The following is a 15,617-nucleotide window of genomic DNA, read 5'->3' on the forward strand; positions in this document are numbered from 1 at the left end:
ATACATCAATATTTCTCCTACCTTTTACAACAGGAGTGCCTCCTAAGAGTAGACATCGGGCATCTTTGTCACATCAGCAGTTTAAATTCTCTTTTATCGTAGCAGATGTTTCACTTGTTCAGGGAATCTTATTTTAATTCTCAATTTGTGCGCTACCTTTAAAAACCATAACTATACACATTATTTCATTTTTCAAATTTAAAATCCATTGTTATTTCGATTTTAAAGAGTCCAGATACTTATCCACAGGACCATTTAGTGACTGTTGTATGCGCTTGCAATCACTTATCTCCATTCTTTGCTAAAAATGGGTCACTTAACCAGGACGGATCATAGAAACACATGAAAGCAGGCTTTGTCATTCAGACACTAATGCATAAGCTCTAAAACGTTTTTAGTGAACAAAGACAATACACTATACACACACTGAGCATAAAGATCGTTTAAGGATGGATGCATTATTTACTAACTCAAAATGTAGTGCCCAGCTAGCCAGCATCGCAAGAAGTGTTTCCCAACTCTCTTCATTCCAGTTTCTAGAGCACCCATGGAAATCACACCTGGGCAAACACTGAATCTTCAAATGTGTTCCTCCCCAGTACCAGAACATGCCACACTACCAGTGCTTGCAAGAATCACTGTGAATTCAGTCATACGGAGCACAATGGAAATGAACTCCAGCCTCCCTTCTTCTGTCCATTTAATACACCTCTCCTGACACTCGGGTTCACCTCGCCAACACCATATTTAATGGGTAGTGTAGCCATTTCGATGCTTCACCTGTCACTGCACATTGAAGACTAGCATCACTGGGAATTTCACCCTGCAAAAAGCTTAATCAGCATCATAAGTTGCAATCTCTAGCAATCCCATGGGGTTTACAAGCCTCCAAGATAGCTACAATACCTTAGAGCATCTCATTTTAGGCCCTAAAACTGTAAAGCGACCTTTCTGTACAAGATATTGCATTGGAACACAAGCATAGGCCTTGACATGCGGTGCAACAAGCAGCAGCAGCAAGTAGAGGATACGTTCTGAAAGGCAATATCCTTTCCATCACTAAGAGCAGTGTCCCCTCTCGCACCTACTCCGGGGACAAGGGAGAGAGCAAGTGCGTACCTGCACTGCAGGCATGTGAACCCTGGCTCCCTGCTGCCTCAAATTGGTCTCCCAAGCACGTTCTAATGAGGCTATATGACTGTAATGTAGCATTTTACAGCATGGTACATCTGGCAGCTAAGCACACTAATAGCTGACCCCAGTCATGGCTTTGAGGACAACAAGGGAACCCAGAAAGAAGCCTTCAAGCTATATATTCACACGCTGACCAAGGGTACTAAGAGGCGATTGTAGAGGCGGAAAACCCTAGAGGGAAGAGAGGAAATGCTCAAATGTAATCAATGCTCTACATTGAGACATGACCACAGGTCTGAGGAACAGAGTTGAATATGAAGTCCTTTCCAGGGAGGGTTAAACCATTGAAAAAGACTGAAACGTCTGTGGAAACTCAATCTGGCATACAGGAAAGCCATTAAAATGCAACAGAGAAAGCCTTGGCAAATACTGGTAAGTTTAAAACTGTGTGGCAAACATAATCAGGATGCGTATGAGACTGCAAACGCTGGACAATTTAGGAAGCAGGTCCAATTGCGAACCTTGGGTCTTCCTTGTTTAATTCTGTCCAAGGAGCTGCTGAATGCTCTCAAGAAAGTAAGGACACCTCTTTGAAATCCAACTGTTTGTGTGGTAGGCTTTTAGGCTCCATATGAAGAACATGAACTTTAAGCTTGTTAGCAATGGCCTATCTAGGAAATGACATACCTTGCACATGTAATCTGTAAATCAGAAATTTGATCTCCGTGCATAATGAATAAAGGCAAGTTTAAGCTAAAGTTGCCGTCATTGCTTTCCTGACGTCACTGGATATTAACACATGGTAATAGTTAATGAGATTAGAAAAAAGGAGATTTGCATTGAGGGACGCTAAATACTTATTTTTTTAGGTATTTCACTTTTTATTGGTCTCCTCCTCTAGTTTGGATCCTTAATGGGATCTATGGGTTAATATCTCTTCATACCCTTCAGTTTTCGAATTGATAACATTATGTTCTATGATTCTTAAGAACCTATTTCTTACTATAGGGATGCAACTGGAATGGGTTTCTATTTCAAATTACTTCAGGATTCGGTTTCATTCAAAGAAAATCATTTAAAAAAAAAGAAAAGCTTCTCAGAGAGGTATCAGCTCCGATCCCCAATCAGCTCTGCCCCCCAGCTCCTCTAAGGCAGAATTACTGTTTGAAGAAGCCATTCCTTCATACTGGGCAGACAGTCATATGTGTATTTATCTGAATAGCCTGTATGGAGCCTAGATAAGCTTGAAGGGTACAAGTACACAATCTGCTGTGGTGATTCAAGAGAATTTAACTGGATTGCTAGAATAAATCTTTTGAGGTGCGAAGAAGGCAAAAGAGATAGTTTTTCAGCTCATCACACATAGCAGGGTGATCATACCAGGACCTGCCAAACGCCTCAACTCCATTTACAACAAGCAGACTGCAAACCATTTCCTTAACAGTCACACAGGAATCCTTGTAGTTTCTGGAATTCTACTTCCAAGTGCTCACACACCAAAGCGCAAATAACAAACAGAATGTGAAAAGAGTGCCTATCTAAACTAACAAGTAGCACCCATGCCCCTTCACCACCGACTATAACGATACTGAAAAGCCATCCCCAGAACACAGACATGCTAGTCATTCTTCCCTATCCGTGCAGTCTAGTATGTGCTAGGTGCTATATGTCATACATAGTTGGTTTGGTGTGTCTAGAGCAGTGAATTATTTTATGATGTGCATGATTTAAGTTCAAGTTCAAGTTTAAAATTTGTATAGCGCACTACTCACCCAGAGGGTCTCAAGGCGCTTGAGGGAGGGGGGGTTATTTACTTATCGAATATCCAAGTTTTTAGTTGTTTTCTGAAGGAGAGGTGGTTCTGTGTAAGGCGGAGGTAGGTGGGGAGAGAATTCCAGGTCTTGGCCGCTTAGTAGGAGAAGGATCTTCCCCCCCATGGTGGATCTTTGGATTCGTGGAATTGCGGCGAGGGCTTGATTGGACGATCGTACTTGGCGGGTGGGGGAGTAAAAGGACAGGCGCGTGTTGAGGTATTCGGGTCCTAGGTCGTAGAGGGCTTTATGTGCGTGGGTGACGAGACGGAACGTTATTCTCTTGTTGACGGGGAGCCAGTGGAGGTCTTTCAGGTGACCGGAAATGTGAGCTTGGCGGGGGATGTCTAGGATGAGTCTGGCTGCGGCGTTTTGGATGCGTTGGAGTTTTTTCTGTAGTTTGGCTGTGGTTCCGGCATAAAGGGTGTTTCCGTAGTCCAGTCGGCTTGTGACCAGTGCATGGGTGACCGTCTTTCTTGTTTCGGTGGGGATCCAACTGAAGATTTTTTTGAGCATACGTAGGATGTTGAAGCATGATGATGAGACGGCGTTGACTTGTCTGGTCATCGAGAGGGAGGAGTCCAGATGAAGCCCAGGTTGCGTGCGTGGTCCGTTGGTATGGGTGCGTTTCCCAGGGCCAGTGGCCACCACGAGTCGTCCCAGGCGGAGGGGGTTGATCCTAAGATGAGGACTTCCGTTTTGTCCGAGTTCAGTATTAAACAGCTGTTCTTCATCCACTCGGCTACTTCTTTCATCCCTTCGTGTAGGTTGGTTTTGGCGGTGTTTGGGTCTTTGGTGAGGGAGAGGATCAGCTGGGTGTCGTCTGTGTAGGAGATGATGTTAAGGTTGTTTTGGCGTGCGATGGATGCGAGGGGACTCATGTATACGTTGAAGAGGGTGGGACTGAGTGATGATCCTTGTGGTACGCCGCAGATGACTTCGGTGGCTTCTGATCTACAAGGGGGGAGGCGGACTCTCTGGGTTCTTCCGGCGAGGAACGAGATGATTCAGTCCAATGCTTTTCCTTGTATTCCGACTTTGCTGAGGCGTTGTATAAGGGTGCTATGACAGACTGTGTCGAAGGCTGCGGAGAGGTCAAGTAGGATGAGGGCGGCTGTTTCTCCGTTGTCCAGTAGAGTACGAATGTCGTCTGTTGCTGCGATGAGGGCGGTCTCGGTGCTGTGTTTGGCTCGGAAGCCGGACTGTGAAGGGTCGAGGGATTTGTTGGATTCGAAGAAGGTGGCGAGCTGACTGTTGACGGCTTTCTCAATGACTTTGGCAGGGAATATGAGGAGCGAGATGGGGCGGTAGTTCTTAAGTTCAGTGGGGTCTGCTGTGGTTTTTTTCAGGAGGGCGCTGAGTTCGGCATGTTTCCAGCTTTCCGGGAAGGTCGCGGAGTTGAGGGAGCAGTTGATGACGTCTCGGAGATGGGGTGCGATAATGTGGTCTGCTTTGTTGAAAATGTGGTGGGGACATGGGTCGGTTGGCGATCCTGAGTGGATGGAGTTCATCAGGCGGATGGTGTCTTCAGTGGTGATTGGGTTCCAGGCGCAAACGTTGTTGGAGGGGGGTTTAAGTTCGGAGGTGGGTGGGGTGGACTGGTCTCCAAAGCGGTTATGTATGTCAGCGATTTTGTTGTGGAAGAACGAGGCTAGAGAGTCGCAGAGGTCTTGGGAGGGAGAGAGGTCGTTGGTGCCGGCGGTGGGGTTGGTAAACTCTTTGACGATGTTGAATAGTTCCTTGCTGTTGTGGGCGTTGTTGTCAAGTCGATCCTTGAATGCGGATTTCTTGGTGGATCGGATCAGTTGGTGGTGTTTGCGGGTGGCGTTCTTGAAGGTGGCCAGGTTGTCAGTGGTTGGGTTTTTTCGCCAGGCTTTCTTGAGGGTGCGACAGATCTTCTTCGATTTCTTAAGGTCATCGTTGAACCAGGGGCTTTTTTGCTACCTTGCTTGATTTGATGGTTTTTCAAGGGTGCTAATTCGTCAGCGCTGTGGGTGATCCATTGTGTGAGGTTGGTGGTTGCTTGGTTTGGGTCGATGATTTGGCAGGAGGGTTTTGGTGAAGCGATGTGAAGAGCTCGTCGGTGGTAATTTTGTTCCAGTTTCCGCGGGGGATTGGTTGTGGGTGGTTGTGGGTCGTGGTCTTTTTGTAGTTGAAGTGAACGCAGCTGTGGTCCGTCCAATGGAGAGCTGTGGTGTGATTGAAGGAGATGTGCTTGCTGGAGGTGAAGATTGGGTCGAGCGTGTGCCTGGCATAGTGGGTGGGGGTGTCAACAAGTTGTTTGAGTCCGAGATTGGCGAGGTTGTCCAGAAGGGTGGTGGTGTTGCTGTCGTTGTTCTTTTCCAGGTGGAAGTTGAGGTCTCCCAGTAGAATGTAGTCCTCGGAGGGGAGGGCGTGTGGGCTGATGAAGTCGGTGATGTCTTCGCTGAATTGTATGCGGGGTCCTGGTGGCCTGTAGATGAGGGTGCCTCTGAGTGTGGTCTTGGGGTCGGTGTGGATCTGGAAGTGAAGGTGTTCGGTGGCTGCGAGGTTATCGTCGGAACTGGTCGTGATGCGGATGGTGTTCTTATGGACGATGGCGATGCCTCTTCCTGTTTGGTTGATGCGGTCCTTTCGGATGATCTTGTAGCCGTCCGGGATGGCTATGGCGATGTCCGGTGTTCATCCATGTTTGTGTAAGAAAGGCGACGTCCGGCGATGTGGTGTCGAGTAGGTTCCAAAGTTCAATGGCGTGTCTGTGGACCGAGCGGGTGTTGAGCAGGATGCACTTCAGGTGGTTAGTGTCGGAGCTCTGTTTGGAGTTTGTGGATTTGGTGTGGGTCCTGATGTAGTCAAACTTGCAGGAGTGGCAGGTGAAGGGTCCATGGGTGTGTCCTGGGGCGGCTTGGTAGCAGTTTGGAAGTCGGCCGGGGTTAAGTGCTGAGAGGGTTGTGGCGTCGTACGTTATGCGGTGGAGTGGGTTTTACGCTGGCACGGGATCTGGCGCTGGGCACGGTCCAGGCGCGGACGGGCGTAGACGGGCTTACCTTTGGCGCGCATAGGGCGCGCCCGCAGCGTGTGAACGCTGCGCGTAAGTGCATCTGTCATAAATGGATCGTGGAGGGGGCGGAGCGAGGGAGGAGCAGCTGGGAGGCGGGAGCGGGGTGGAGAGCCAGGCTGGGAGGCACAACAACAAACAACAAAATGGCAGTAAGCCCAAAAGCAAAACAGGACGAGATTGGAGCACAACCTGAAATCGCTATTAAATGGGCAGTGGCACCGGCACAATCAGGCACAAATAATTAAAGCAGGCAAAGCGAGCAATGCACAGTTGAAAAATAAATGAAGAGCAGTCTAGCAGTATAGCGCTACGATGTCGATATAATCAGGCACAATTAATTACAGTAAGCACTGCGAGCAGTGCGCAATTCAATTCAATGGCAATGAGCAGTCTGGCAATAAGCGCTACAATACCAATTATTTCAGCAGGTGGCCAGGTGGCAGATGAAGGAAAAGGATGGCAGTGAAAAGGTACACCTCTGCAGTAAAGGGCATGTACCTCCTTGGACCCATATCAACAACAGTGCAATAAAAATAACGTTCATCTAAAGAGAAGGCAACAACATGACCTCTCAGTTGTAACATTGAATGAGTTAACAGTAAACTGTTTCTGCTTATTACAAAATGCTAAACATGTAGAGGGTTTATCTTAGTCACCTGCTAAGTTAACTAACCAGGGCCCTCATGTTTTGATTCAGGGAACCAAGAATAGAGCAGCCAGGAGCAGAATGAGCATTCAAATGATGATGAAGAGATTTATCAACTCAAAGATATCAGTAGCACAGAAACATCTAGCATTAGATCAGGTCTAGGCAGCCACTACAGACATCACATGCTAAAAGGATTTTGAGCCCAAGCATGCACCATTTTCTATAAAGTATTTTTTTTAAAGTGATGGATTGAATGCCTGAATTATTCTCAGCCACTGGTAATTACTATGGTCCGCAACCCAGTCCATCGTTAATTTGCACCCCATGCCAACTCAGTTTGGACGCCACCAAATGCATATCAGCCTTGACCCTGATCCAATGAGAATGGTCCAAGCTGGACTGCCAAGCCAGGTTCTCCCTGAAACAGAACACAAGCAACTCAAGGTCGAATTCCACTGACTGGGGCTGGTCAGTCAGATGCAGCTGAGATCCAGTGGCACAGTAAGCATGGTACCCACGTCTTAGCATACCTGTTAAACTTGGGGCATCACACTGAAGTATAGAAAAAAGTGATGCATAATTAATCTCAACCTCTGGTAATTACTTGGGGCCACCCCAGACCACTGTTATTTTGCACACCATGCCACCTGTTTGGACCCAGACATATGCAAATCAAACTTGACCCTGCTTGGTTTGCTTGCGTTCCGGGTTAGGGAGATCCTCATTTGGTAGTTCAGGCTGGACTGTTGCTCCTGGAGCAAGATCAAGACTGATTTGCATATAGCTGGGTCCAAACTGAAGTGGCATGGTGGGCAAAGGAACTGTGGGTTGGAATGCTACGCTGAGCGACTGCCATTGTTCACTTATTGCAAGCATTCCTTGAATCACCTTATGTGTGATTGACGTAACACCCTTCTTCTATAGAAGAACAAATAGGCCCTGAATACAACTACAAGGCTAATTCCATTTTAGGTGCAAACTCCAATTAGCTATTATTTATCTGTGAGCTAACTGCAAATGTGCAAGCTGCGCAAGTGAAAATTGCACCTCATCCTATTTTTTCACAAGGTTAACTTAGCAAATAGCATTGAAACACATAGCATAAAATCCTGATTTGCTCACAATGGAAAATGAGTGCCCAATTCAGAACTTCACATTATTTGATAACAAGTTGCTCCCCAGGTTTTATCTGCTGTTCCAGAGATGAGAGCATGGGGCAAATAGCACATGCGCCTTTAGAGCATAGGCAAATGCAGCCTGCCTTGGGATCCTGTTCCAAGCACAAACAGAGTTTGCACCTGAAATCCAATGACTTCCGTAGATGAAGTCAAGGCCAAAACACTCCAGTAGAATGTTTTCTCCTACCTTTGCCACAAACGTATTGGAAGGTGAGGTAACATTGGATTTTCAGATGAAAGAACTGTGTCTTCATAAGGTGTCAATGAGACCACAAACAGTACAACTCTCTAGATTCTTGTTAGCACTAGTTACTCTGATAAGATTTTGCACCGGCCATCTAGATTCTTGACAAATTCAGTACCGTGGGCTACGAACACTACTAATGTCTACTTTACAATAATACTCACGTCTAATTTTATCAAGGTTACAAGATCTTTCTTAGCGGCCTCGAAGATTGCATCAATTTGCCGGTTGACAGTAAAGTCTGGCATCCCACTGTGACCTTCTGTGTAATGGAAAACTGCCGAGGGAGTTTCTGTCACCGTCACAGACTTCTTCGCGGTCAACTGAGAGGGGAAAAGCAAAGGTTGAACGGTATTTTTCTCCAGTTGTGTTATCTAATTAACCCTTAAGCTTTTCTTAAAGAATAAACATTATTCATTTTAACAAGAAATATTTTTTTTACTTTTGAAGTGATGTTTTAAACAAGGCAAGAAATAATACAAAAGAATCCACAGAAACATTTTATTGTCTTACAATAAAATACATCTGGTCTGACCCTTGACTATCCCACAACATTCATTCATCGATTATGCCAAAGTAAGAAGAACCTGGGGAAAGTTTTTAAGAAATAAGTTGCACAGATGTAATAATGGATTTGCAGCTTTAAATCAGCAAAAGATGGATATTTTGTGTGACTTTTTTTGTTTGTTTTTAAACACGAGTTTAAAACATATGAGCATATATCATGGTTATGTCTGTATTGAAACGTCCCGCAAAAAAACAGCAGACTCTTCACAATGCCTAAACACTGATGCAATCTTCTGGATGTTTGTCCTCATCTTATTCAGTAGCTGCATGCTAGCTTTTTTTTTTAGGTTTCGGTCTATTCCATTCCGCAGGAATGAATAGGACGAGTCTATTGAGGTGAAACCAAGAGTTAAACTAAGCTCTCCAAAAAAGCAGATTTCCACGAGTGCATGTGCTCTCGTGCACAAGCTTTTGTCCGAGCCGCCTGCCTCCAAGAGCTTCACATCCAAGCCATCTGTTACTTCCCCCAGCGTGGGGCCGCCAGCAGCTTCACTTCAAGGGGTTCCGCTCCGCCCCCTGCTGCATCAAAGGCTTTCATTTTGCGGCCGCTGAGTTTTTTTTTATGCCCCTTCAGGCCACAGACTTGCTCCATTACTTGCGTCCTATTTTTTTATGTGATACAAGTCACATCATAAGTACAAAGTGTGGCACCCGACTTGTATTTTGCTGTTTCCGTCATTGCATCTAAATATATGATACAAGTTTCATGCTTTTGGTAAAATGTATTTCTTTTCCTTTACTGCGCGCAAACACGCAGACCACAGCCTCTCTCTCAGTCAGCTGCACGTTCGTCTACTCCACCCCACCCCCCTTCCCTCTCATGCACGCTTATCGCTCTCCAAACCCATTACTCAGGCCACAGACTCCATTACTTGCATGCTATTCTTTTAGGTGATACAAGATGTACGCTCTTTGCTCTCCAAACCCATTACTCAGGCCACAGACTCCATTACTTGCGTGCTATTCTTTTAGGTGATACAAGTAGTCATTGCATCCAAATATGTGATACAAGTCACACAAGTACAAACTGTGGCGCCCGACTTGTATTTTGCTGTTTCCGTCATTGCATCTAAATATATGATACAAGTTTCATGCTTTTGGTACATTTTTTCTTTTCCTTTACTGCGTGCAAACACCCAGACCACAGCCTCTCTCTCAGTCAGCTGCACGTTCGTCCATTCCACCCCCTCCCTCCGTCTCATGCACGCTCTTCGCTCTCCCATTTTTTTTATCGCAAACCCCATTAATCAGGCAACAGACTTGCTCCATAACTTGCGTGATAGTCAAGATTTTTAAAAGTGACATAAGACCTACTCACTATGGCCTCTGCACCACAGAACATTTGTAACAAAAACTAACACAAAGCTCTGCAATTGTGTGTACCATCATGTTTTTTTTTCGTGGGCGGGGGGGAGGTGGGCGTCTGGGGACGAAACTACACCAGGATACTGGAGTGCTTTAAGCTCAGCCATAAAGATTCTTATCTGTTGGCGGCCATCCGCTGTGAAATGCAAATCTGAGCTAAAGGAAACGAAAAACACAACGGCTCATCTACAGTCACATCATAAGTACAAAGTGTGGCGCCCGACTTGTATTTTGCTGTTTCCGTCATTGCATCTAAATATATGATACAAGTTTCATGCTTTTGGTACATTTCATTTCTTTTCCTTTACTGCGGGCAAACACGCAGACGACAGCCTCTCTCTCAGTCAGCTGCGCTTTCATCTATTCCACCCCCCCCTCACTCTCATGCACGCTCTTCGCTCTACATTTTTTTTTTATCTCAAACCCCATTACTCAGGCCACTGACTTGATCCACAAATTGTACTTTGCTGTTTCCGTCTTTGATTTCAATTATGTGATACACATCATAAATACAAAGTGTGGCGCACAACTTGTATTTTGCAGTTTATGTCATTACATCAAAATATGTAATACAAATCACATCATAATTGCAAAGTGTGGCAAAAGAATTGTATTTTGCATGTTTACATCATTGCATCACAAAAATATACAAGTCACATCATAAATACAAAGTTTGTCGCAAGACTTGTATTTCGCTCTTTACATCATTCCATCACAATAAATTTGACAAGTCCCATCATAAATACAAAATGTGGCAACAACTTGTATTTTAATGCTTACGTCAAGACATACAAATATGTGATACAAATCACATCATAAATACAAAATATGCCGCACAACTTCTAAACATTTACCAATGCTGTTCACTTTTTTAACGCAGGCCATTTAAGTATGCCGTTAAAGTATGAACAAGTCCTAATGTTTCTCAAAACCGCCCACTGCTTCACAATTTTAACGACTACCAGGCCATTTCTACTCGCCCCCCCTCCCCACAGCAATACCAAGAGCTTATTGTACTTCCACCCTCCCAGTCTTGTTTTCTTCACAAGGATTAAGTTTTTTTTTCTAGTGGAAAAAAAAAAATCTGTAATTATCTAGTACAAAAAAAGGTGGTGTTACTTTGACCACAATACCCACATTTACAACACAAGCATTTTTTATCCCTTGTTTTTCTGACCTTCTGCCCTCTGTAACACTCTTTTTTGTGCCTTTCTAGCCTCAGCATCACCACTTCATCACTCAGCGCTAACCCAGCATCACTCAGCACCACCACATTATCACTCAACACCACCACACAAACACTCATCATCACCTCAGCAACACTCACCACCAACACAGCAACACTCAGCACCACCACAGCATCACTCAGCACCACCACAGCATCACTCAGCACCACCACAGCATCACTCAGCACCACCACAGCATCACTCAGCACCACCACAGCATCACTCAGCACCACCACAGCATCACTCAGCACCACCACAGCATCACTCAGCACCACCACAGCACCACTCAGCACCACCACAGCACCACTCAGCACCACCACAGCACCACTCAGCACCACCACAGCACCACTCAGCACCACCGCAGCACCACTCAGCACCACCGCAGCACCACTCAGCACCACCGCAGCACCACTCAGCACCACCGCAGCAACACTCAGCACCACCGCAGCATCACTCAGCGCTAACCAGGTTTCAAGTAAATAAGACGTTAATGCCAGCCTACCACCAAGCCTTGCACTAACACACAGCGGGCAGCACAGCCACAGAGGAATGCGGAAGGGGTTGCCCTTCTTTATTTACAGAGTCAAGCTCTTTCTTGCTTGAAATGGTTCTAATGGGTACAGATGTAATTCAGCGTAATCATCATCCATCATTTCATTCCCAAAGCGGATCTTCTACTTCCGCATCAGATGTCGGTCTTGTACTACTAGCCGGTGAGTGCAGTGATGGTCAGGTGGGGCTTTGTTTTCTTCTGCATCCTGCATTGCCTCTTGAATGAATGAATGAATGAATAAACAATGTATAAAGCGTGAAGAAATTCCCTAAGGCGTCTAGGCGCTAACGCAGTTACAGCCAAATGGTGAAGCAGAGTATGGAAGATCATATTTCCAAGGCAAAGAGCCAGGTCTTCAGAGCCTTACGGAAAGTTAATGCAACTCTAAGCCGGATATGGATAAAGGAAGAGTGTTCCAAAGCTTGGGTGCTATGACCGAGAAGGCTCTTCCTCCCCATCGTGCCCTCTCGGGAAATGTTCTGGGGTTTCTCCAATTCCTGCAGCCCTTATTCTTTTCTCTTCTGATACTGAAGGTACCTCTCATAGATATTTCAAAGGAGTAGTGTCCTCTTGCCCACTACGTTTTTGGTCACTTAACTTCCAGGTGACCCTACTTGTATTCAAAAAATCCCACACAGAATCGTTGGTGTATTTCTCCCACTCTTCATTGTATAGGCATTTATATAGCGCACTACTTACCCGTAGGGTCCCAAGGCGCTTCGACCGCTGCGAAACCCTTCCTGTCTTCCCTGAGAGATGGTCCCTTAATGGGTATCTCCAGGGTGAGACCAGGCATCCCGGCGGTCTGGTGGGGCCGTTAGTGAAGATGAGGCAAGCTAATGCCCAGAGTTGCCGAGTGTGATCGCTGATCAGAGTGGGCACCGAGGCGAGAGAATTATCGAGTCCGCTGACCCTGGTCCAGAACCTGCCGCGCCGGGATTCGAACCCTGGTCCCGGGCCGTCCTCTGATCTCGGGTCTGCCGCCTCTAACCAGTGAGCCACACTACTTCACTCGACGTCATTCTCCCTAAGACAGACGTCCTCTTCATCTTGGTGAGCCGGTAAAGATCGATGAATCTCCTTGATAACTGCCTCAACATTTCTTCTTGTTGAACAACCAAGAATTACTGGATATGCACAGGCTTCCGGCCCCTCACAAAATAATAGATGTGTCCCCTATTGCTATGGGACAGGCCGTTTATGATGTGGTGAAAGGTTACCTCAAATCTTAGTTAATGAAAAGCCCAGAATGTTCTTGAAAAATGTAAAATAATAAGCAGAAGTCCAACCTTCAAGTGAACACCATAGTCTTTCGATAAAGTTCGCTCACTTGTAGCTAAAAAAAACAATGGAGTTTACTAGGAGCGACCCTCTTAAAATACAATTGGATGCCAGGACACACTTAAATTGGGGATTTTATGTGGGCAAAGTTGAATGTTTCATTTATATGGATCCAAAAAAATGTTTATGGTCCCTGGTCAATTTGCAAAAGCCTGTGGATGTAGCAGAAACAAAATGTCCCTTTACCCATTGCCTCAGTATTGGGACATGGCCTGCGATAGGGAAACTCATCCAGGTCTACGACTGTCAAAGTCCACCGCCTCTTTTCAGGCATATGACTAAGGACATCATTCTGTGTCTGACTAGAACATGGAACTGAAAAGACTTCTGTGACCCCCCCACCATGGACCATTCTTTTTCAAACTTTGTGGGAGGCCCTTTGTGGTAGGTCCTTTGTGGATACCACCCCACTAAGGCCTGGGGCACAGGGTGTGTTCACCTTGCTATGTGTCTTCTGGATGTGTTTTTCTCATGATATGGGAACTGTGCCATGCTTACTGCAAAAGCAGATGCAAGAGAGCATTTTCCTCTCAGGATCAGCTAGTCAAAGTCTTGGGTCCGAGGCCTCAGGTTTGAGACATCTGACCTAAAATGAATGACAGGACAAACTCATTTTGTTTAGATGTAGCTGCGAGAAAAATGTCCTATGGGAGCTAAAATGGGATTACACGTATTTTTAGACAAACCTAACCTTGTTCTGCTGGGCAGTGGCAGAGGAGATCCGGCTTAAAATGTGTAGACATGGCGACAAATTGGGTGAGGATCCCAAGTCCTGGAGGAAGCTGCTGGCTGATTCCTTAAGGCTCCTGCCTGGCCCCCACGACAGAGGAGGATGATTCGTTTGAGCAACGCTAAGGTCTTGTGCATCAGTACCCAGTATACAGAGTTGGAGCACGTTTCCATTCCTGGGCACTGCTTTGCGTATTTTACTCCTGCATAGATCTGCGTTTGCACAATTTTCATTCATGTTACTCCTCCCTGTAACGTGGTTATTTATGGCACTTCTTGTTGTGTTTTTTTTTCTTTTTACTTGTTGAAGTGAAACAAAATTTAAACACCTGATAAAGGATGTTTTTCATTTTGAAAAAAACCTTCTTTAGATGCATTGAACTGCATGGAAATTTGGCATTTAGGATCTTAGATGTCTGTGTGCCAAATTTGGTAAAATTAAACTATAACTACATAGTGGCAACTACCATTTTATTTTTCTTAAATATACATTACATAGTGTGTTCTATATGTGGGTGCTTTTATAAAATATATCCGAATGAAAAGTCAAATTATTCAGCATTACATATCACTTTCTCAGACAGTATTATTCTGATCTAGTTGAGCTAAAAACAAAATGTGTTGCTGAAATCTGCTAAGTAAGCAGCAAAAGCAGTTATTCCATTTTGTATTTAGCTCAATGCTGAAGTATTTGTCTTTTCATGCGGATACCCTTGCTGCATAATCTGATCCTCCATTACTCTTGACAATGATGAAACTCTGTAGAGTGGTTTGGGGGGCTGACATTAGAAAGGTGAAACTCATATGTTTAGGTCTCGGCCTGTGAAAGACTGCGCACATGCGCAGTCGAGCTGGCAAGATTTAATGATGTAAAGTGAGTTTCACTAGCGAGGTTAAGCCCTGCCCCTCTTTTCCATTGGCTGGTGTCACCGTTCGTGCTAAACGGTGACCAGCCATTGGAGAAGAGGTCCCAGTGACGTTCTTCTCTCTCTTTAAGCCTGGTCCTTTTCAGGCTGGCTTACAGGACTTACTGGTGGCGTAAAAGGTTTCTTATCTTCTTTATGGGGCGACAGATGGCCCCATAAAGAAGATAAGAAAACTTTTACGCCAGCAGCAAGTCAACCCGAGCCTGTCCGAGCAGGACGGCTGTAAAAGAGAAATGTGTACGTTGTCGCAGGTGCGGCGATTATACCAAAATAAAAGAAGTAGATGTTTTTTTATATTTCTTTCATTTTGGTATAATCGCGGCACCCGTGCTTTACTTATAACATTTTAAAAGTAAAGCGCAGGTGCCACGATTATACCAAAATAAAAGAAATAGATGTTTTTTATATTTCTTTCATTTTAGTATAATCGCGGCACCCGCGCTTTACTTCTAAAATGTTATAAGCAAAGCGCGGGTGCCTATCTCAGGAGAGGGAGAGTACGGGCAGAACATCACCCCCTCCCCCTTGACCACTGCTGCACCTGCATGGCTGAGCCTACACAGGAAGCAGTAGCGCTGCTCTGCTCAAAAATTGCCACCCAAAAGAAGAGTATCATGGCGGATCTCCCTGCACGCTTTGTGCCCAGCTGTTTCCGCACCCCCGCAGAAGTTACAAACGGGCTTGCCCCCCTAACCATGGTACATACAGGCCTGCAGTGAAATAACATCGTATTAACCGTGCTTTGAAAGTTACTTCACTGTTGAAATACCTGTGTCGTGAAATACGACAGTGTGTAATACAGCAATGAGAGAGGGAGGGTGAGTGACGGGGTGGGGCCCTCTGCTCCATCTGTC

The 15,617-nt window shown here is 45.4% G+C and overlaps 1 protein-coding gene across 1 annotated transcript in view; it reads right to left on the reverse strand.

The window, feature by feature from the left end:
- PNPLA7 (patatin like domain 7, lysophospholipase) overlaps positions 1 to 15,617 on the reverse strand; it is a 1,710,105-nt gene that overhangs the window by 1,256,416 nt on the left and 438,072 nt on the right. Inside the window, exon 15 of the mRNA XM_086921192.1 lies at positions 8,221 to 8,379. Coding sequence (XP_086777318.1) covers positions 8,221 to 8,379 — 159 coding nt within the window. The remainder of the gene's footprint in view (positions 1 to 8,220; positions 8,380 to 15,617) is intronic.

Source organism: Lissotriton vulgaris, chromosome 5 (genome assembly GCF_964263255.1).
Source record: "Lissotriton vulgaris chromosome 5, aLisVul1.2, whole genome shotgun sequence".
Taxonomy (NCBI): Eukaryota; Metazoa; Chordata; class Amphibia; order Caudata; family Salamandridae; genus Lissotriton; species Lissotriton vulgaris.